The sequence below is a fragment of the Aythya marila genome (genome assembly GCF_965140915.1).
Source record: "Aythya marila genome assembly, chromosome: 3".
Taxonomy (NCBI): domain Eukaryota; kingdom Metazoa; phylum Chordata; class Aves; order Anseriformes; family Anatidae; genus Aythya; species Aythya marila.
The window spans coordinates 88,316,051-88,339,202 of record NC_139044.1 but is presented as its reverse complement, the minus strand read 5'-3'; the positions used below and the strand labels follow the sequence as shown (position 1 = coordinate 88,339,202).

Here is a 23,152-nt window from a genome sequence, read left to right as displayed (position 1 = left end):
TCAGTGTGAACAGATATATTTTTTCCTCGCAGTGATCCAGGTTTATGACAGTGATTGTGTTTACATTTTATGGTGCCTCGTAATGATAAAATGTTATTTCCCTATATTAAAAGGATAAATCCATAAATGATTGTGGGTTTTTATTTCATCATTGTACGATCAACTGGACAGCTATTTCTTCCAGAAGTCTGCTTTTAATGAAGGAAAACATGTTCAATTTGGAGCAGCTATTTATGCAAATATTGAGATCAACTGTTCATGATTTAAAATCAGTTTATAATTACACCATTAAGCTGGATAAATACAAAAAACTATGTACATACATGATGATTTTGAAAATATTCCATTGCAGTCATGTTTCTCTTGCTTGTTTTTACTATGTGGAAACAGCCTTAAAATAAAGGTAAGTGTCAGTTTATTAAGACGAGCTCAGAAATGCATGCAAACAAGTTAGAACGAAGCACACCCATTTGATTTGCTTATTAGAGTATCTGACAACTTTCTTTTTGTTTCCACAGAAGTCCGTCAGGTGACTGTTTAGAGATCTCACACGTGTAGACTGTTGTAACTGGCTGATTGCGAACACCTTCTGACACGCCCGTTGTACTGCACCTCCTGTACAACTTTGTCTCCAGTTCATACCTCGATATTGACTGTGTCCAGATGGTATTTTGGCTCATTAGCTAGATTGACTTTTTCTGTTCGTGTGTGCCATACAAGGACCTATAAAACAGCATCTGTGTTAGTACAGCCTTCTCCAAAGAAAACACAAGAGCTCCTTAGGAAGGAAATTAGTACCTTTGTGCAGTTGTTTGCTTTTGGTTCCAGTTCCTCCACTGTAGTTATCTGTTTCAGAAAATCCGATTCTTGCATTCCTGGCTGAGAACCACGACGCTTGAATACAGCTTTTGGATGCGACAGAATCACTTGAAGACTCACAGCGAACCCTTGAAGAAAAAAAAAAATGGTTAAGAAAATGCTTAAGGTTTTACATTTTGTGCAGATTACACTTAAGCCTAGAAATCTCCATGTTCCTTTTAAAAACATGTGAATTTGATTATATGGGTAGACAATATTTAGTAGTTCTGTACATCCCACGTTGTTTTGTTTTGCCCTGGACATGCACTCATTTTTTTTTATTGCACTGTATTTTCAACATGTTTAATCAGTTTCCTGTAATGAAGAGAATGTTTTTTGCCTGAGAAGTCAGCTATTGCTAAGATGTTGGACTATTTTCCCTTTCTACTCCTAGTTCAGAAAATAAAACTAAATTTTTACTAAAATAAAATGTATGACATTGACACTGAACAAACACTTCTAGGTTTAAAGGTGAGAGTCAAAAAAAAAGTTTCATAACTGATGACTGTTGTCTTCAGAGATTTTTTTACCTTGTTGATGAGACAGGTCATTTATAAGCAGTCACCTGCACGACAGTCCGTAGCTGATCTGTGCATTGCACTATGCAAAGGATTTTATCTGTGGGCATAGCTCTGTTGGCAATGCATTCCCCCTGATAACATACACTAGGCCCCCCAAAGGGAGATAACAAACCAAGAAATCAGGAGCTTGAACAAACTCACCCTTTCTGAAGCAGAAAGGTTAGTCTTCCCATTTGCTGTTACTTACAGAAATGTATGTGTTCATTCAGTAAGGTTCAGTCGTATGCGTACTTCAGGTATGACCCAAAACAGTTCTGATACACTTGTGGAGAAAAAATACGTTTGCAATGCCTTATGTCTAATAGCCAAGACTACCACATAAATAAATGCTTTTTAGTCAGTTTTGTAAGAGAAGCTGCTGTCCCTTTACTACAATTTCGACATCTGCTTTGGAAAACTGTGAGCATGTTAAGTTCTAAAGACAATGTTAAGATTTTTCTCATTAAAAAGGAGTATGATTTTCTCTAATGGAATATAAGTCTGTCTCCTTTTTTACCGGAACTGTCTTGCTGCTGTATTTTCCTTGAAACTACCTGGGTCTTTTATGGGAGTCTTTTAAAGAGGAAAATAAAAGGAAGCAGTTAATACATCACATGCAAAGAAAGTGTGTTGAAACCACGTTTACCTTACAATACAGTAAGACTCCAGAAAGTGATTTTTTTCTTTAAAAGTAAAGAATTGCCCTGGTTCAGTTCAGTATTTTTGGTTAGGTTTTCTTCTAAATTAGAACAAGCAATTACAGTCTTTGGTGTAACCAGACTTCATGCTGGTTGACAGTTTGGGCACAAAACCACATAATTTGCTCAGCAAGGTAAGTCAGTCTTTGCTGGAGCCCTGATCAGCTGCAGGAGCTGCTGTTTGCTTTTAAAACGCTCTAAGATTTAAGCTTGTCATCCGTGAAGAAGAAAACCAAGTAAACACCAAAATTAGTACCATGGCCTAGATTTAAAGAGTGGTGAAAGCATCCGCGGTAGAACAGAAACACATTTCCTAGCATTTCTTTGCATGTTTCACCTAACTTGGCCTCTGATTCCCCATAGTCCATACTCATCAATACAAGAATTCCTTCTAGGGTCTCTTGGTTCAAACCTGTTCCTGCATTGAGAAATGGAGTCAGGTCTAAGGATGAATTTGTCCTATGCTTATATCTTCAACAATGCTGTAGCCTCGGTACCGTGTTACTGCAAACCACCCTCCTAGAGTGCTGTCAAAAATCCCCCCATGTTTTCAGACATGAAATTAAGCCAAATTATTAAACTGTTGTACACAATAAGGATGTAGACTGCTGTGCACTGACTGGCCTGAGGCTTGGTTTCGCGAGCAGTGGTCACGCATTCTCTGGGTATCTTAAGAGACTGAGTAAGCAGCAACTTGAAAATAATTCAGGGAGACTTATCTCCCAGCTTTGCAGTTCTTCAGCTCTGCTGTATAACTGCTTTACTTTCACATGACATATTTCTGTAGATAAGACTTCCAGCGGACTTGGAAAACATTTTCTAGTGCCAGCTTTCGGTTGGCTTTATCACAGATCATTTTGGCATCAAGAAGAGATAGATGGCTGAGGTTTTGGCCATGCTGGCACTAGTTACTCCCCTTGGTAGCTCACGATCCCAGGACAGTAGGTGAAGAGCCACCGTTGTGTCTGAATTCTCTCCCCACCAAGGAATTACGTGGAATTAATGTCTCCAGTGTAGCGTAACTGAGCAGCACCACGCTCAGACAACTCTTACTTCATTATTCCTGCAAGGTCACACTGAGCTTAATCACTTGAAATACCACAGGACAATTTCATAGACAAAGTGTAAAGGGGCATTTTGTTTGTTAAGTGCAAGGCTGTGACCAAAATCTAACAGGCTGAATCTCCACCTGGATACGAATGAGTTTTTGGAGGATGAGACCTCTGGAAGATGTGGCAAAACCTGCATCTGTGCTTCTTTCTGTGGAACCAATCTGTTAATTCACACCTTGGCTTGTCTTGGATCAACAGTTTCTGTTCGCTGATAAACATTTTTCTTCACCCAGTTAGACAGCCTTTGAGGACTGAGTTGCCACAATAAATGCCTCTGCCTCCTGAAGGCTCTAGACAGGATACTAGCTGAAGGCAAGCTAGAAACTGAGCATCTTTATCACTTCCAGAGTGATAATGGGATAAATGTTTAGCATTTTAGCCCATTTAGCTCGGTGCTGGTATTGACACAGATACACTGGTTTCCACACAGTTTGAGGTAGTACCAACTTTGATGTGTTAAACACGTCCTGACCTGGGATCTGCTTCCTCCTTCTCCCTGTGATGGAAAATTTGGGTTCAATTTTTAAAAATATATATTGTTTGTTATATATATTGTTCAGGACAGAGAAACATTCTAACAATTCATTCACCTGAAAGAGGGTCTCCATTATAAACTGGGCAACCTGTAAGATAGTTGTTACATACTTGTTGGGGGGGGGGGGGGGTGGGGGCTCTGAGATTGTCTGCTGTAGCCACTCAATATTTTCTTTTTTGTTTGTACTTCATCTTGCAGCAGCAGCTCTATGCAATGTGCCATGCTTTGCAGTGTCTTTAATAGACTGGCTTTTTTCTCAGGAGAACCGTGAGAAGGATGAGATGTATTAAAGATCTCATCGCCACAGCATCCAGGAAGCAGGTGGTTGCTCAGGCCCTACCAGAGGGACTCGGAGCACAACGAATGACTCAAAATCTGCCTGCCCAGTGAATCTCAGGTATAGATTAATCTGTATGCCCAAAGCAGCTGCTGCAATGCTAATGTGAAGCATGCATCTGTTTTCCTTGACCAGGCTTGACATTGCGAGATTCATGATCTAACTTGTTCTCATGGGTGGTGAAAAACTCCTGCACTGGAAACAAGCTGTAAGTAAATCGATAACAGTGTCACTTACAGAAGATTTAGAATCAGGTCTATAATAAACAATACAGTGCACTCGCTTCAGCTGCCCAGGTGGCTATGGATAACTTCTACGGTTAACTCCTTTACCGAAAGGGTTGTGAGGCATTGGAACGGGCTGCCCAGGGAAGTGGTGGAGTCACCATCCCTGGAGGTCTTTAAAAGACGTTTAGATGTAGAGCTTAGGGATATGGTTTAGTGGGGACTGTTAGTGTTAGGTCAGAGGTTGGACTCAATGATCTTGAGGTCTCTTCCAACCTAGAAATTCTGTGATTCTGTTACCTGAAAATAGTTTGTGGTGATTTGTTTTTTTCAGGGAAGGCACAGAGAGGGATTTTTTAAACTCCCCCAAAGCCTCAAAGTGTTCTTGTTGCAGCCCGCGTTCTTTTAGATATCAACGATATCTAAAATGATAGATATGACGTACTGGGGTTGTTATTTGCATCAGGCTCTCTAGGTCCAGAGAAATTCCAGTATGTCCTTGTAGACAGCCTAAGTATTTGTGCAGCCTGATGTTAGGACAAGCACAGGTAGACCAAATCTTTAACAGAAATTATCTGGCAGTACACAGGAATAGTGTTCTAACCAAACCAAAAGCAGCTATTGCTTCAAGTTATTATTTTCCCATCCATTCAGACCAAACTGCCTAAAAAGATGTAAAAAAACCGATGCCATACTCAATGGGAGTGCGTCCTTCAGGGATAAAAGCCATGACAGGAGGCAAGTTGGTGAAATAAGGAACGGTGTTCGAGGCCTTCTCAGGCAGTTTTGCATCAAGGCAACCAACTACTGGAGTGTCACCTCCTTCACTACGGGACTCCCCTGAAAAAGGGAGTGAGATGGCTCTGTCACATCATTTTTCTGCCAACCTATTACAAAAAGAGTGCCTCAGCTAGAGTCACCAGGAGCAAAGATGCTTCGCAGCTTTCACAGTCAAATCCTGTTCAGCCTGTGACAGAAATACTAATGAAAAAGGTGTCTGTCTTGCAGTAAATTTTGCTTAGATTAAGATGAAACCTGCCTTGAGTGACAACGCATTTCCATACTTCTAGTTCCTAACATGATGGTATAACTTTTTTTTTTTTAACCTAGTTTTCCTCAGTTTGTGTTTAACCTAGATTTTAATAACACTTTTAAAACCTTAGGACTGTGTGTTTGAAAAGACAGTATGTTTCCTTTCCTACCCTCCGGGCAATGTTTGTCTGTATCTGGAGGAAGATTTTCTTAATTTCATTCTTCGTGTAATACAAGAGCCCAACTTCTGTACCTTTCATGTTGTGGATATAGAATTTTGCTTAGCTTCATTTAATAAAATATCATCATAGTCTAGGTAAAAGTACAAACAATATTTATTGCAGAATCCAGTAAAGTACCGTTTTCACTGAGAACTACAAAGCCAACTCTTCAACAGCTCTAGGTAATGCACGTTTCTAAAGTAATAAGCACAGATTGAATTTCAGCCAATGGTAAATACCTTTTACCATTCTCATGAAACCAAATAGGTAAAATTTACCTTAGAAGTTGAAAATTAATTTTGGCTTGTTCTGCCACACTGCTTTCCCCACTTAAATCTGTTCCAAAGCCAGTTCTGCAAACATGGAGATAGAGCCCTGGCACACAGGTTTTAGCAAGAAGACCACTTCTAACTGTGGAAAAAGAGGGGTGCTTATTGTATCACTGAGCCCTGCGGACGAGTCCAGGGGCTCTCGGGAGGCAAGAGAGCAAAGAGCAGCTCCTTTCTTTTCCCTCCTCAGCCCTGCTCTCCCCTGCTTCTGCTGGACAGAGCAAAAAGGGGAAAAAAAGACATATACTCTTCCCCTGCCCCAGCCTTTTTCTGAATGCACACTTATCTATCTTCCAGGTAACCTGTGCTTTTCCTGCTTATTTTCCTTGAACTCATATTCTTTTCTCACATCCCTTTTCTCTAACAGCCAAATGCTCTCCCATGTGTTTGCAGTCATTTCTTACCCCTTCTTCCTGCTAGCTCGGACTCACTGTCACATTTTGCTTACAACACCCAATTCTCCTTCCCTTTTCTTCCCTTATGATAAGGAAGTCTGTCAACCTCTAGAAAACACCTACTGTTAAAACTGAGGCAGTACTTTAAAAACACTAGAACTAATTTGTATGCTCTGTTGGTTGCCAGACAATAAGGAACACAGGAAACAGCTCCTCTGCTTTCTGAATGCAATTTAGCACCAGGGAATAACAGTGTCAACCACAAACTTCTCGAAAGAAATCAATGTTCACTGAACAGATAAAATGTGACTGCCACATGTGAGGACGTTTCAAAGAAGAAACTAGAAGTTGGCCAGCTAGGGTCTTCAGCTGATCCCGACGAAATCAGCAGTACCTGTCTCCACTTGTGGTAGATTTGAATTTGGCCCTGTATCTTAAAGTCGAGAATAAGAAGTTTGTGTAGTTAAACACAAGGATGCACTTCAGCTGAACAGCCACAAATTAAATCGGGGACCTTTTGAACAGCCATCCTTTTCATACCAAGCCTCCTGATCAAATCCTTGTGAAAATCACTAAGAAAATACGGTTCTGTAAAAGAACAGAGGCCCCTTAGCATTACCTTGGGAACCAGAACATTAATTAGAAACAGCTATAGACAGCTGGACAGCTTAACTTACACACTGTTTATTTTTTATTCCTGATCTTCCCTAGGTGCAATATATGAAATAACCTTAGTTGCTTACATAGTTGGTGCCAGTAGGAGGAGGAATTCCAGTGATGCAACAAGCATGCACTTCAGTTTACTAGCAAGTCCTCTAAGTCCCTGAAGGTATAGAGGTGTGGTAGGGGTGACAAGGCTGGAAAGCAGTGCTCACGCACATCCTGTACACTACACCTCTTCAGACACCTTTTTCATTCTGAATTCACAGCTTCTGTTCTGATTGTGCCCTTCTGCTGTGTTCCTCAGGGGAATGAAGATGCAGACTCAAAATACATATTTACCCAACTACATAACACCCATTTTCCTCTTTACTGAAATAATGGTATTAAAAACTTTTTTTTCCTGATTTTTCTTTTTTGAAGAAAAATACAAGTACTTTCACAAAGTAGTACCTCCTTTTTGGTGATTCTGCAATAATTTCCTATACTCTCAGCCCTTGTATCTGTTTCCGTAACTCTCTCTTCCATGACTTCTGTAGTCATGTCAGAGCAGGTCATGCTCCTAATGGAGCTGCTTTTCCCTCATGCCAGTGTTTCAGCCAGCCACTGCAAACTGTAAGCAAAGATGACATGAACTTTCCATGTATCTCTTCGTATCAGGGTTAGAGTCCCTCAGCTAATGTCATGTAATGGCTTTTTGCCTGCTGCTAATGAATTATGAACCATGCTATCATCCTTACAATGCCCAAGAGCAACCAGTTCTACTACATAGTATCTGTACGTATCTATATATCCACAGGCAGAGACTGTTCTTAAAGCATGGAGCTGCAGCCAGGCTGCTAGCATTTTGGGACTGACATACCTAGATATCCCCCTGAGGAATGCCCCTACCTAGAGGCTTCAAAATTTTTCATGCTAGGTGATACTAGTAACCTGTAAGGTTTCTACAGTGCGGAAAAATTCACCTGTTGATACTTCTGCTACTACTTAGTTCTCCTAGTGCTATTTTTAACCAACTGTACTATAAATACTGCACGTATTTGTCATCAAACACTTCAATCCATATAAAAACATTCTGTTGAGAGGAGAAAGCAATGTCCCTTTCCCATTCCTGAAGCATAAAGGTTTTAAGAAAATTGAAAATTGCTGGCTATTTCTATCCCATTCTTGCCCTTGTATCCCTACTTTTCCCCCTCCCTCTGCTCCCTTGAGTACAGAATATGCTTAAGTGCAAATACCGTATCATTCTGGGAAACCAGCTGTTGCTACATCAGCAACCAGAATTTGGCACCGTGGTGATTCATGTGGCAGTTGTGAGTATATAAAAAGAGTGTCTAAGCATGGACTGACAGCAAGACAGAGCTCTGTGGTGTGCTAACTTCATAGCAGAAGATTGAGTAGATCAATTTTGAAGCTTTTCTGCCTTCATCTATTAGGCTATAGCTGACAGTGATTTTTTCCCCCCCCTCAGCACACCATTTCATACTATATCCATCTACCGTTATCACCATCATTCCAAATAGCCAATAAAAAATGAATTATTTCATTATAAAGTAGCATTTTACAATATGGGGTCTAAGAAGGGTTTCCATTTATACTGGCTGCAGTAGATTGATGACACAAGGAAAGGGAGGCGTTCCTTGCAAAATTAACTCGTTAATTTTAAAAAAAAATTAACAGCTTAATTTACAATTAACTTGTAAATTGTACTTGTAATTGTTTCAGACAATTTATACAACATAACTGCCAAGCTGCCACATAAAATTAAAAGCAAGTGAGAAGTAAGTTCAGCTATCACTAAGAAGCAACTTAATTAAACGAGATGTGCAAGCTAAGACTTCCAGGATATTTAACGCTAAAGGGCTACGTACAGCGGCTACACTTCAGAAGTTTTAACAGCTGCTTACCTCGAGACATCTGTTTCTGTCCCACTCACAGAAAACGTAGGTCTGGGTGTTACAAGAAACACGTTCATGCGCCATGAAGCTTGGTGCTCACCTGCCATGTCAATAGCAAACGGCCTGTCAGCCCTCCAGCCCGTATACCAGCCAACGACTTTGCCGTTTTCCACCACGGGGCGCTCGTACCGCCGTCCTCCCACGAGTCCCACGGGCCACACCGACACTTTGCGGGTCGTACGCATCTGCAAGAGGCGGGCACAGCGTGACTTTGGGCATGCTTTTTTCCTAGTAAGCTTTTCTGTAAGCGTTGGTGGAAAGCCTACACATTAATCATCAATACTAGGTACTTACGAGGAATTCTAGCTTATAGGTGTCAGCCCAACAGAGTAAACACTTGGAAGCTGCATAGGCCCACTCATTTTCTGTGAAATCTCCAGCTCCCTAGCTAGTAGACACCTCCTTTCTACAGGAAATATCTAAATCAAGTTATTTTTAAAATAAAAATGTTAAAAGCCATGAAAAAAAATAACATTACTTGCTTGAAAAAAACATCACTTGCTTACTTGTTTGTTTGGGTTTTTCACGGTGCATTAGATCTTTGTTGCAGGCAAAAAACTACAGCATACTATCAGTAGGTGTATTTCTATAGACCTCTTATCAACTGTGAGAGAGATCCCAGTGAGAGAGTTTATAGGAATGATTAACAAATACGCATTTCATTAAGACATGTATAATTAGAGACTGTTAACAAATACACGGAGTACAAGATACTGCGACACACAACCCTTCCCCTACCCGCAACATACCAAGTTTGGACAAAAGATGCAGATTAGATCAACTAAAGGCTCACAAATAAATAAATGTTGAGGTTATCCCTTTTAACATTTACATTTCCTCTCAGAAAGAGCCGTTATGTTTCTGAGAAGGACAGAAGGCAGGTTGGGCAGTGTGCTGCTGCGAGTTTGTTGTCAGTAATGGGAGTTTTTTCCCCAGTGTAACCAAATGTAATTCTGGAAATGCAGTCTTCATCTATCCTAGAATAAACTATAGGTACTGGAAGATCACTCTTCCTTTAGCCACAGGCATGTTGTACTGGGATTCTTCTGTTCACAGGCTAGAAGACCACTACCTACAGAACACAGGAGACGAGCCCCAGGCCCTGCTCCCCACAGGAAAATGTCTGCCTGAGGACTTGAGAAGCCAAGCACAGAACTGACAGCAGGGACACAACTCACACCATTTTAACGTGCTAGTTCAAAAGCCACTGGTTTAACTACCATGCCAAATATGGTCTTACTTAAGCAAGCAGGAAACTATTCCAGTGTGGCATGGGTTTAATTCGATCAATTTTTAAAACAATCTCATCTTCTAGTGCAGTTGAGGCCTATTCCTTAGGGAAAGGTTATCCCTTTCTCCTTCCAAGCACTCATCTTAGCAAGAAAAGCAAATGAAATTTTACTTATTTGTAACTGCACTCCCCTATCGATAGATGTTCAAGTAAAAGACAACCTTGGTTAAATATTAAACACTTCCCTCTTTCCGTCAAGGTGAAAGATTTATCATATGTATCATCTACACTCCCAAGAGATCCACTAGAAAAAACAAAGAGAACACTTCACTCTTGTTGGCATTTCTAAGCTAGACGCATTAGCAGGTTTTCTTAAGAGAATATAGGAAATGCATAAAATACATATTTAAAAATCCAGATATGTATGTGCACACAAAGGAGAGGTGTACACCTCCTTCTCCTTCCACTTGTTTGTGCACATTTCATGTCAAAACTATTGACTATTTCAGTGTCGGTAAGAGACTGCAATGAATGTCTCCACAGGCTACTGTCAAAGGTGTTTGCCTTTAACCGTTCTGCCTGCTTAACAGTATTTTTCTTTTCTCTCCCACTCCTCCATTCAGAAAAAAACAGAATTAGCAAGTAACTATTCAGATATGGAAATCAGATAAACCTTCTCGTGAAGCTCTTCTAGCTCTGGTTTTAATGATACATCCCATTTGCAAGTTTTTCTAACAGCTTATTGGCATTAACATCTAAGCACATGGGATATGGACACAGGGCATGATCCTTTCGGGCCTGTCTACGCAGCCAAGTGTGCCTTAGGTTTCCAGGGGCACGATCAAGCCGCGCACCCACACACCGGTGTTAGGACATGCGTCCTCTGCCCACTTTCTGTTGGCACTAATACCTTCTGGAGTGCATGGCTGCAGGAGCAACTTCTCAGCATCTGGATTTACAGCACTTTGACAGCTGTGTGCTAGCTGCCAGCCTGCACCCATGCTGCTCTGCATGGTGATCACAAGCTGCCACAAGGTATGGGCAGGATCCCAGCTGCACCACAGCCCTGCCTTCTCCCACAGGAAGCCTTTGGGCAGCTATGTTGCAAAGTGAGCCCGACCACACAGAGCTTCTAGGCAAGGCAAATACTAGCTGCAGCATTTATGCTAACACAGCTAGACAAATTTTCATCAGTACTTCGGCTTACAGTCTGTAGGGAAACCTTGCTACTCAAGAGCATCCCACTGACCTCCAGAAAGTAGCATGAAATGTCCCAGGAAGGTTTAATTATTACAGTCTTGTGCTCATCTCCATGTCTGTGAGTTAAGTTTGTAATGCCACCATGCCTCAGGGGAAAATAGGCACACATTTACAGAGCTCTTCATTTTGCACTCGTGTTACTTTCTTTGTTCTCACAGGTTACATTTGTGGAGAACGAAATAAGTAGGTGTCAAGAATACAGCAATCCCTTTAAGTACAAACTGAAAGAGCACATCTAGACCGGTATTTATGCTAATTCTGAAATACCTTACAGCCTCAGGATTTGCTAGGCAGATGGAAGTAGGAATATTTCTTTTAATCTTCTGAGAATTGCATTATTGCATTTAATGTACTCACGTGTCATGGCTGTATTTATGTACGATGGGAAGAAAGCTGTATTTGGATTAAAAGGTCAGCTTGCAACTGAGATTTGACACTACTAATCATTAGGACACAAAAAGGTGATTGAAAAACATGTTAATTCTAAATGGCTTTGCTACTGTGAGTTAAACTACCGCCAAAATCCTATAAATTACAAACAGCTTCCTAAATTACTCTTCTAGCTGTCACTTTAATGTGTGGCAGCACATGCTATCTTAATGTTCACCACTTTTAAGTCCTATTAGTTTACACGAATAAGATTCATCTTTCTTACACATAACTCTCTGAAGGGTAGGCATCTAGTCAATCCTAGTTAAACTTTGATAGTTAATGAGCAGAGATGAACCTGCCAATGTGATTCATCCTGCCCAGCCTAGACAGCAATCTTAAGATAGGATGAATCTCCCTCTGGAAATGTTTTGTTTTCCTCTCTTTACTTTTTCATTATCTGAAGGTGGTCAGGACACAGGACACAGGAGGAGAGTGATGTACTGGATGGGGAAAGATGTGGAGGACATTGCAAGATGGCAGAACAAGCAAAAATGAAGCAATTGAGAATTAGGAAGGAGTGGGCAAGGAAATGACAGGACAGAGCAGTAACAACTGACAAAAGAAATCCCAATGAGGTGATGGGAATACAGCAGTAGACATAGTACTAATATAGGAACCACTAAAGAATAACAAGTGAAAATGCACAAAACGTAGCTGAGCAATAAAAGAGATAGCGTTAAAAGCATTGCCAAAAATAGCACCACAGTCAATCAAGAAAAGCTACTTAATGGGATGTGCTGATGGATAGGTAAGATGCCAAGCCAGGAAGAAAATAAAAAAGCCCTAGGGGAATGAAGGTAAATGACAAAGAGAAGGAAATATACTTCCTACAGTGAAAAGGCTTCAAGGCAGGAACAACAATTCCTGTGTTTTTGCAGGCTGATGTTGATGTGTTTCTATTTGGATTCAGTGTTGACAGCAAAAACAAACCTGGCTGCCACATGCAGTAAGCTTTGTTCTGTTCTCTGTCACTTCAGCCCCTGTGTAGTTTGTGATCTGTACTGGTCAGCCTACAGATTATCATCCAGGCTCACCTGGATAAAACTCCATCCCAGTGAGTTTCAAACAAATCTGTATGCAAAATTCCAATTTATTACTACCAAAAATGTGATCCAGAGCCTAGAGCTCCTTCAGTACAAGTCTTTTAAAGCATGACCATAGCCAGGTTCTTTATCAGTTCTCAACCAGGTGTTGTGCGTTACTCTCAGGTCACATCAAGTCAATTTCTACTTCAACAAAACTTACTTGACTGCACTACAAGCTAGGACAGCTCAGCAGCAACATTGCCATGTTCGTTTCCTTAGACATAAAGAGGAGCTCCTTACTTCAGAGGAGGTCCTGTGTCAGAAAATCTGTGCCAGTGGTTTTCTGGTTCAGGGACTGCGAGTGAGGCTTTGGTGACAGTAACTTTAAGAAGCAAGTCTGTTGTCAGTAAACAGGGGTCTATGTCTCCACCACAAAATGTGTAGGAAGGGTCTACAAATTGAAGAACGTGTCAGTCACTGACCTAGCCTGCCCTGCCCCGCAGCTCGATAAATGGCATTTAAACTAGACCTGAAGGATCTATGTCCAGGTGGAGGCCCATGACGAGTGGTGTCCCTCAGGGGTCTGTCCTGGGACTGGTATTCTTTAATATCTTTACCAGCGACAAAGACAGTAGGATCAAGTGCACCCTCATCAAGTTTGCAGATGACACCAAGCTGAGTGGTGCAGCTGATACAAGGGAAGGAAGGGATGCCATTGGGCCCATGTGAACCAAATGTGGTACAACAAACCCAAGTGCAAAGTGCTGCACCTGGGCCAGGGCAATCCTAGACATGAGGACAGGATGGGAGAAGAACTCACTGAGAGCAGCCCTGCAGAGAAGGACTTGGGGGTTCTGGTGGACAAAAAGCTCGACATGAGCCAGCAGCGTGTGCCTGCAGCCCAGAAGGGCAACTGCATCGTGGGCTGCACCAGCAGAGGGGTGGGCAGCAGGGCGGAGAGGGGATTGTCCTCCTCTGCTCTGCCCTCATGAGGCCCCATCTGGAGTGCTGCATCCAGGGCTGGGGCCCCAGCACAAGACAGATTTGGGGCTGTTGGAACGGGTCCAGAGGAGGGCCACAAAGATCATCAAAGATCCCCAGGGAGCTGGGGATGTTCAGCCTAGAGAAGAGAAGGCTGTGAGGTGACCTCACTGCAACTTTTCAATACTTAAAGGGGACTTATAAAAAAGATGGAGAGTGACTTTATGCTCAGACAGATAAAGACAGAATCACAGAATCACAGAATTTTCTAGGTTGGAAGAGACCTCAAGGTCATCGAGTCCAACCTCCAACCTAACGCTAACAGCCCTCCACTAAACCATATCCCTGAGCTCTACATCTAAACGTCTTTTAAAGACTTCCAGGGATGGTGACTCCACCACTTCCCTGGGCAGCCTGTTCCAGTGCCTCACAACCCTTTCAGTGAAGAAGTTCTTCCTAACATCTAACCTAAAACTCCCCTGGCTCAACTTAAGCCCATGCCCCCTCGTCCTGTCACCAGGCACGTGGGAGAACAGGCCAACCCCCACCTCGCTACAGCAAGACAGGACAAGGCAGAATGGTATTAAACTAAAAGAGGGGAATTTACATTGGATGTTAGGAGGAAATTCTTCACTCAGAGGTGGTGAGGCACAGGTTTCCCAGAGAAGCCGTGGATGCCCCATCCCTGGAGGTGTTCAAGGCCAGGTTGGATGGAAACCTGATCCAGTGGGTGGCATCCCTGCACATGGCAAGAGGGTTGGAACTGGGTGATCTTTAAGAGCCCTCTTATCCAGAGCCTTTCTATGGTCCTCTGATGTTTGTTTTATCTTTTCTTAAAGACCACAAAAAACAGAAGCTCTACAACCCTCACAGCTAATCTGATCCAGTGCTTTATCATCCTTACTGTTAGACTTTTTCCAAATATCTGCCTTAAGCTTCCTTTGCTGATTTTTACCCAATCCACACCACATAGGAAAGATGATAGATTAATTTTCCCTTCTCTCAAGCAACATTTTATGTATTGGATACAATGATTAATGCTTCTAAATCCATGGGTACAAATGTCAGTACTGCTTCCCTAGGGGAAAAAACAGTACTAAACTACAGCAGTTAGGAGCCAACTTGGGAAGAGTTCCAAAAAATTTGTTGTTCATGTTTCTTTTGGCTCTTCTACTTACTAATTCTTTTTCTTATCCTACTTTCTGTCATTCCATTCAGCTGTGTTCCTGCATCTTGCAAGGCACCCCCCGAAAGAGCCTCCAACCATTCATAATTAATTTGATAGTAATGGCATTAGTTTCACAGGTAAAAAGGAAAAGACTGTTGTCAAAATACAGAAATAGACAGTACTTAGCACAAGGTAATCCAGAGTCCTTCACTTAGATAAATCTGCTTCAAATAGCTTAAAATGAGAGGAAACAGTGACAAAAAAAGCTATTTCATTGTTTCTCTACCAGCCTTTTCTCATCCAACCTTTTTAGCATAGGTATTACACATCTACGTGCAAGGGGAATTGTCAGTGTGCATTTAAAATCTGTCACGTATTCTTAAACCATTTATATACCAGGAAGATACTTAGTGTGCTGCTAACTCATATTTAGATCTTTTTTATTACGAAGGAAATAACTAATGACAGCCAGCTAATATTTAATTCTGTCTAGGCTACTGAGTGTTATTTTTAATGCTATGGCAAAAATCTGATTTTCCAACCAGTTCCAAGAGATGCGACAAAAGATCTCCATGTTTTTAGAGAGAAACAGATTAATTTACACTACTTTAAAGTCATTTGCATAAATATATCCATTAAAAGATACATGGAAGTCTACTTTTACATAATTGTCATAACTTGAATATACTTTATTAAGCTTTCAAAAGAACACTAACCCTTCCCTTGTTAAATTTGGAGTAAATTGAGTAAATACTCAATTCTTCTCGTGCGTCTTCTCTGAGTTGCTTTCAAACTATGTTACAAAGGAGATCATGGGAAAACTGAAGCCTGAGTTCAATTTCCCACTGTTCTTTCCCAGAAAAACCCCATCTAATATGAAGCCTTCTTGGGGGGATGGGAAGAATGACTGGAAAAAAAAGATTTTTAAGAAAATACTTAAAACCCTTTGCCCTTCTTATGCTAATAGAGAATAACAGTCATGAACAGTCAGAGATGCAGAAATTTTGTCTTCACTTTCATAATATTTTCCTGAGATTTTTTCTTTTGACAAAGCAGATATCAATGTCACTTCTCAATTAATCCAGAAAATATTCAAATGGGGGGAAAAGCTCCCGTTAGGTTTCTCTGATCACTGCATCAGATCAGAAGTCCCTGGAATGTGAATGGGTTGGTCTGCTTTTGGTGCTAATTTAAGTCCATGGATAAAGTAGCAAATTAAAACTGCCACCTCCTACATGTAAACAAACCCAAACCAATTCAAGCCCTTGACAAAGAACACAATACCCTGAAACATGTATAAAATTAACTTTGATAAGGGCCAACGCCTGCATCACACATGCATTTGACAAGTCAGTGTGTAACAGGTAGGTGAGTTCATGAGTTCCTTGCAAGGGGTGCATAGCACAGCGATGAGAACAGCATCAGCATGGAAACACCATGCTGCGTTCAGTCCCATAACAGGATGGAGGCTGTCCTGCCCTCATCACACATCACAGAAAGCCCCACACCATCACAGAGGGCTCTCTGGAAAGGAAGGAGAACTGTGCATGGCTGACAGACACATCCACTGGCCATCCGATGCCTACACAACACACAATGCCTGCAAGTATTTCTGTTCTGATTTTACTAACATGGGTATTTTAAGCCACAAACTGCTACCCAGCACGTAGGATACCTGCTACTTTGTACAAATCCTCTGGGAGAGGGAAGGGCAGGGGCATGAGAAAATGTTTTCAGTGTGAATCACTCTCACAGCTCATCCTCTGCTCCACAGTGCCACTATGGAAATTACCAGTGTCTATTAGCGAAGGCATGATCTTTACTATTTTTCCTCTGTTCTTCATGAATCTTCATTCCCATCTGGGTGATTTGAGGATGATCCTGCCTGGGCAATTTAGGCCACCACCTAAGCATTAGCATACTTCCAAAATACTAGAGAATTTTTGTTTTGATTTTGTTTAAATTATTCCTTTGAAGAGTGACCCAGATGACTGTCCTCTTCACTGATCAGATTCATATCTTTTTTTTTGTGGTTCCACAAATCTTGAATTATCTATAAAGACTACCTCAGATTCAAGCAAAGGAGATGGAGATCTCTCTCCTCCACCTCCTTCCCTTCTAGCCCGACAGGGCATTCTCATTTAGTCAACAGCTGTGGCAATTTGAATTCTGGTCCCCAACTCAGTGAGCAACCAGACTAACTAAGCCACTAAATAAAAGGATTATTTTCCCCTTAGAAATCATGATTAATGCTTTGCACTGTGTTCTGCAGGTCTGCATTCAGAACACACCTTACAGTGCAAATTCCTCTAAGGAGATTCAGTCTGTGAATCCTCAGCTCACACTCAGACAAGACAGTGGTGTGTGCTTGCACACTTGAGACACCCAGCAAACCTTGCTATGAAACCTTAGACACCAGTGACCAAAGGGCTAGGGGTGGCAGTGAGGGAGATAATGGTTTTAGATATAAGCACTTGAATTTCACAGTTACATGTCTGATCAAAATACAAGCAAAGGTGACAGATAAAACTTAGGACCCTCTGAAAGTCAATGCATTTCTGAATAGCGCAAGCTCACCTTCTAGCATGTTAAAGACCTTTGTTCCTGCTCTTTGTACTCCTGAAGCAGCATGGCCCTCATCCTCAAAGGTTTCAGGGGAGAGTCCACACAATCAACAGCAGAATGGATCTCCAACTTCATCTCACTTGCATGTACAACCGTCTGTGGGCCAAGCAAGTGGTGGCCTTTGGCCAACTACTCAAAATGCGGGCAGAGAAAACAACTGAGACCCACAAACACATGAAGGATGTGAAGAGGGAAGGGAAGTGGAATTTCAGCAATGTCTGCCTTCAGTTTCCAGTGCTCAGGTTGATCTCGTTTAAAAAAAAAATCCTCTATGAAGGTGGAATGCCAGCCTTATCTAAGATTTTCTTTCTGGAAGTCTAAAAATACAGAACTGCAGTTGCTAGGCATCAGTCACAATATTACAATAACTTGCATTCAGGAATAAGATGAAGCACAAAGACAACAAACCATAACAGAGTCACTCCAAAAAGCACAGCCTACAGTAAAAAATAGAAGTTATGATGACTCATGTAGGAACATCTGTATAGCCTATCAGATACTGAATTTGGGATTTCAGGCCCCTCAGAAGCTTTAAGAACCCAGGCTGAGGTTCAATTGATAAAAGACATTTTCAGAAAGTGGTCTGCTTTTCTGATGGAGAGATGCAGTTGGACACCTCCAGGCAAACACCATATCTGAGCCAGGAAAAAAAATAAATCAGTTTTGAGGCCTGGATCCCAAAAGAATAAATGACAAAACAATACACCAGACCCAGCAGCACTGAAGTAAAAGGTTTTTCACCTGAGCACCATTACACCCTCAGGTGAAAAGAGCTGGGGATAACTTAAAGAAGCCACACCTCCACTCCTGGAAATATTTCTTGATCATAACCGTAGCCACACTTAGCTCTTCAAGTAATTTTACAACCCCTGAGCCAATTGCTCCTTTCCCCAAAGCCTTTTCATGAGGATTAGCCCGAGCTGAGCCAGCAGGGAATACAGTAGCAGTGGAAAGATACCAGCTGCAACTAAACATGTTCAGCCCCCCCTCCAGCCTGACAGCAAGGAAGTACTTTTGCCAGTCAAACACTAAGCTACACACACACACGCCATTGTACGTCCTACAAAATAAACCATTATAAAAGCACCAGATTTACTGCAGATGGTGACACCGACCAGCAGCCAGCTGGCACATCCCCTGCCCCTTTCTGACTACATATATAAACGAGGAGACCTGTGAGTGAAACACACACCTGACACCAACCCAGCTGGAGGCCACCCAGCCAACACAGGTGGGACCAACAGTCAGAGATCCTCTCTCCTTGCTCCACGTTTACACTGCTCTCCCAGGTAAGCAGACTACAGTTAATCAGACCTCGGGATTAGGCAACTGCCCATCTGGAGAATCCACCTGGTAAGGTAACCAAGAGCATGCAGAAAACACCTCCCTCCCAGGCTTCTTTACACCACTTCCACGACGGAGTTACTGCTGGAGTCCTTCTGCATGCAACACGTTCTGAAGTTGCTCTTTTTGTGCTTGGAGAAGAGAAGCACAGTTTACCCCCATAAATCAATCAATCCCTGAAGGAGAGAGCAGGATTTACTACAGAGCTGTCAAGCCAGAATCCGTAACCACAGAGAAGTTGTTTTTATCCTTTTTTTTTTTTTTTTTTTTTTTTTAAAGACAAGAAATAAAATTTCAATCAGTGCCTAGACTGAAAACAAGGCTACTAGCTCCCTCCAAATGTAACCTCCCACTTGTCAGAAAGGCACATCCAGCCAGCAAATGCTGCCAGAAGACTTTGGTTAACTTGGCCAGGCTGACAAGACATTCATTCCTGGAGTTACTGTCAGGGGCATCCCAGAGACCTGCCCTACACACCGCCTGTCGGCACTGCCAGGAGACAGTGATAGCTGGAGCAGGAGCTCTTCCTCTGCTCCTGCACTGGAGCTTTCCAGCTGCTACCTCTCACAAGGAGAGCTCATTCATTCGCAGGATTCATAACAAACACCTCCTGCACAGCGGCTGAACCCTGGTCAAAGAGAGGCCGTGGGGCTGCGCAGCTGCAGGTGTGAGGTTACTGCTCCTGCCAGCAGGAGGGAGCACAGGTAATTTCTAAGGTTAGCCCTTCAGACATTTATTCCTTTGCCTTCATGCATTCTGTGACCGAGAGATCACTTGTACCTTTTCATTTCATCATCCACAACAATTAGAACAACAGTACAGGGAATAATAAAAGAATAAATCTGACACAGACCCCAATAGCTGTGGGCCACTCAGGTGACATGCAATACTGTTCCTTTAGTTTGCCTTAAACACTTGCACTCCAAAAAAAGTAGAGATTCACCTCCAGGTATTTTCTCTCACACTACTTGTGGTGTGAAAGTGCATTTTCTGAATCAATTCACAGAGTCCCTTAGAAAGAATGAGGTTAGTTTCACATCTCCGAGCAGAGATGGGCACTCCCATCCCACTGAAGATCAGTATATGGGATTACTCCACCTCATAACACCCCAAGCACAGCTGTGAGATCTTAAGGAAATCAAGCACAGCAGGGGCTTAGCCCCCAGGCAGAGGTCCCCCAATTAGCAGTTTCGATGCCGAATGCCAAACTGGGAAAGGAACTAGGGCATCTCTGCTCAACGGGACTTCGTACCTGTCGACACGCAGACAGTGGAAGCGGATCCGCTACAAATCTAAACACAAGCCAACATAAGCATTTCTAAAATAATCCGCTCTGGGGAATTTCCCGTGCTTCACATTTCTGTGCGCCACGATCCTCTTAGCCTACCAAGAGGAAAACATCTGAGGGAGCACGATGCCTGTGAAGTGCAGATCGGGGCTGCACGCTGCTCTACACCGCACCGCCTGCCGGTGAGAGGCAGGGGTCAGGATCCGTCCCGAGCCCTTCACCTTCCCCACCTGCCTGCCAGCCTCCTGTCCCGTCCCCTTCCCACGCCATCCTGCCAAGGTTACCCTCCCCAAATGTCACGGGAGATGCGAGTGCTCATCCTGCTGCTGCTTTACATCCATTAATTATTATTAAGCATCCCTCCTTCCTGCCAGGGGAAATGAGACAGAAAGCCGGATCACCTCCCCCAGATCCTCGCCAGTTCCCACCGAGAAGGAGCAAAGCCCTTCACCGGGGGGCTGAAAGCACATCTCTTTATGAAAGAGCCTGCCGAAGGGCTGGTTAGTCCTTACGGGGACAGCCTGCTGCTGCTCGTAGGGGCTGCTTTTAGGGTCGGGGGGCTCAGGGAAGTCGGGGCGGCAGGGGACGGCCCCGGAGGATGGACGGGGCAGCTCGGTGCCTGGCCCTGGAGCAGTTTTTTGGCTCCGGGCAGCGAGAGCACAGCCTGGGGGACCCGAAACTTGCCGGGAGGAGCAGAAAACCCCTCCGCAAGTTGGCGGGGTGCCCCAAAACCGCGGCGGCGCGGGGCGTCGGGGTTGGGGCAGAGGGCTGGGGGAAGGAGGGAGGAGATTTTTAGGGGGGGGACGCTGCCCGAGGGGAGCCCTACGCACCTCGTGGAAGAGCTCCAGGCTGTAGGTGTTGTCGTCGTCGGCGAAGAAGAGCACCCCGGGCTGCGGGGGGGGCAGGTGCTGGTGGCGCTGCCGCAGCCAGGCCAGGCCGGCGTTGCGCTGCTCGGTGGCCCGGGGCAGCCCCGGCCTCTTGTAGCGCCGGGGCGTGGGGACGTGCAGGTGGGTGCAAGGCAGCCCGGCCGCCGCCACGAAGCGGCTCACCAGCTCGCTGCGGGCCGCCGCGTCCTCCACCAGGATCCAGTGGAGCCGCGACACCTGCCGGAGGGTGTTGGCCAGCCGGGTCAGCTCGGCCTTCTGCACCGGGCGGCTGTAGGTGGGCGTGATGGCGTAGATGGTGGGCAGCGCCGCCTCGGGGCCGCGCACACCCACACCGGACCCCCCCACCCCGCCATCAGCCCCGGCTCCGGCCCGCGGGGGCAGCGGCGGGCGGCTGCTGTCGATGTCCAGCACGATGATGACCACGAGCACCCAGGGCAGCAGCAGGAGGAAGCGGCCGAAGAGCAGGGACTTCATGCTGCAGCCCCCCCCCCGCCCCCCACTCAGCGCCGCCCCATGGACGGCAGCGGGGGCGCTCAGCGCATGGCCGCCCCCAAAACCCACCGCTCGGCGCCCCGAGGGGCTCGGGGGGTCGCCGGTGTCCCCCCTCTGCGCTCCCCCGGTGCCCCCCGGTCTCCCCCCGCTGCCCCTCGAAGACCCCCGGTGCCCCCCGACGGGGGCAGGAGCGCGGCCCCGCCGCCGCCGCCCCTCTACCAGCGCCCTTCCTCCTCCTCCTCCTCCTCCCTCAGCATCGCCGCGGCTCCGGGGGGCTCCGGGGAGCGAGGCTGCTCCTCCGCCGCTTCCCCGGGCGGCTCTGACGGGGCGGGGAGGCGGCGGGGAGGCAGCGGAGGGAGGGTCCCCGCGGGCGGCTCCGGGGGGGCTCCCGCCCCGCTCCGCCCCGCTCCGCTCCGCCGGCCGCCCCCCGGGCTCCGAGGCGGGGCACCGGGCTCCCCCCGGGGGGCTGCGGCTCCCCCCGGACCCCTCGCAGCCCCCCGCCAACTTCTGCCGCCGCCCCCCGACGGCCCCGAGCCCCCCGCCGGCGGCGTTTCCCCCTCCAGCGGGCTGGGCCCGCCTAATTCATTTTATTTCTCCCTCTCTTTCTCCTTCTCCTTCTCCTTCCAGGGGCAGAGCGGGTCGGAGCTCGGCAGGAGCCCCGAGTTGTGCATAAGGCGCCGGTTCCTGCTCCAGATCCCCCTCGGGTCCCCCCGACGGCCGTGGCCCGGAGCCCTCTCGGCGGCACCCCCGGGCCCTTGCCGCTCGGAGAGGGGGTACCGGGAGCAGGGGGCAGCACCTGCTGCCGGCACCTTTCTGAATCCCGTTTCGCTCCTTTCTCCCCCGTCTTTTCCTTTGCCTCATCTCCGAAGAGCTCGGAATGACGTGAGAGCCCCTCTGTAAATCGCTCGTGTACGGGAATTTGCTAAGAGCCCACCTTTCTGCACTTAGCTTGAATAAAAGGCATTCACCGAGTGCCGTAGCACGCCTGAAATGCATGATCTAAAGCCCCCGGGAATAATCCCTCAGCGAGGAAGTTCCCCGTGCATTTTGCAGCACTCGCTGCTGTCGCAGCTTGAAGACCTGCTTGCAACTGGAGCTGAACGCTTCAGCCTTCGTCTTGCACAAAAACACGGGGGCACAGAGCAAGTATTTACAAACGGGGGAACCCTCCTCGATTCCCTGACTAAAACATTTACCCCTTTATAGACCAAACTGTGGGCTCACCAACTTCTGGGCGATTTGAGATCAGAAGCAGGGTGATTCATCGCCGAAGCACTGACTTATCAGTGGGAACGGTGTGGGCTAGAGAAATTGATAGTGTCTTCACATCAGCCTCCTTGTCTCAAACTGCTCCTTTCATTTCTGCCTTATATGCATCCTTCACATTTGCATGTGTATTACCAGCGCAGATAATGTAGATGCTGCGTCCATCTATCACTCATATCTCTGTAGCGATCAATTTGTTACCCAAAAGGACATATTAACCCAGAGGGCTCGCCC

At 45.0% G+C, this 23,152-nt stretch overlaps 1 protein-coding gene across 3 annotated transcripts; it reads right to left on the bottom strand.

The window, feature by feature from the left end:
• Positions 1-125: 125 nt before the first annotated feature.
• On the bottom strand, positions 126-21,754 carry B3GAT2 (beta-1,3-glucuronyltransferase 2). Of its 3 annotated transcripts, none has more exons than XM_082756371.1 (4): positions 21,104-21,751; positions 8,869-9,104; positions 799-947; positions 126-723 (listed from the first exon to the last, which is right to left on the bottom strand). In XM_082756371.1, exons 1-4 carry the CDS (start codon positions 21,632-21,634, stop codon positions 680-682), a joined length of 960 nt encoding a protein of 319 aa, XP_082612497.1. In that variant the 5' UTR covers positions 21,635-21,751; the 3' UTR covers positions 126-679. The 3 variants fall into 3 exon arrangements, with proteins under 3 accessions (XP_082612497.1, XP_082612498.1, XP_082612496.1); XM_082756372.1 differs by having other exon boundaries at positions 8,960-9,104; positions 21,104-21,741; XM_082756370.1 differs by lacking the exons at positions 126-723; positions 799-947 and adding an exon at positions 961-1,701 and having other exon boundaries at positions 21,104-21,754.
• Between the last annotated feature and the right edge of the window lie 1,398 nt (positions 21,755-23,152).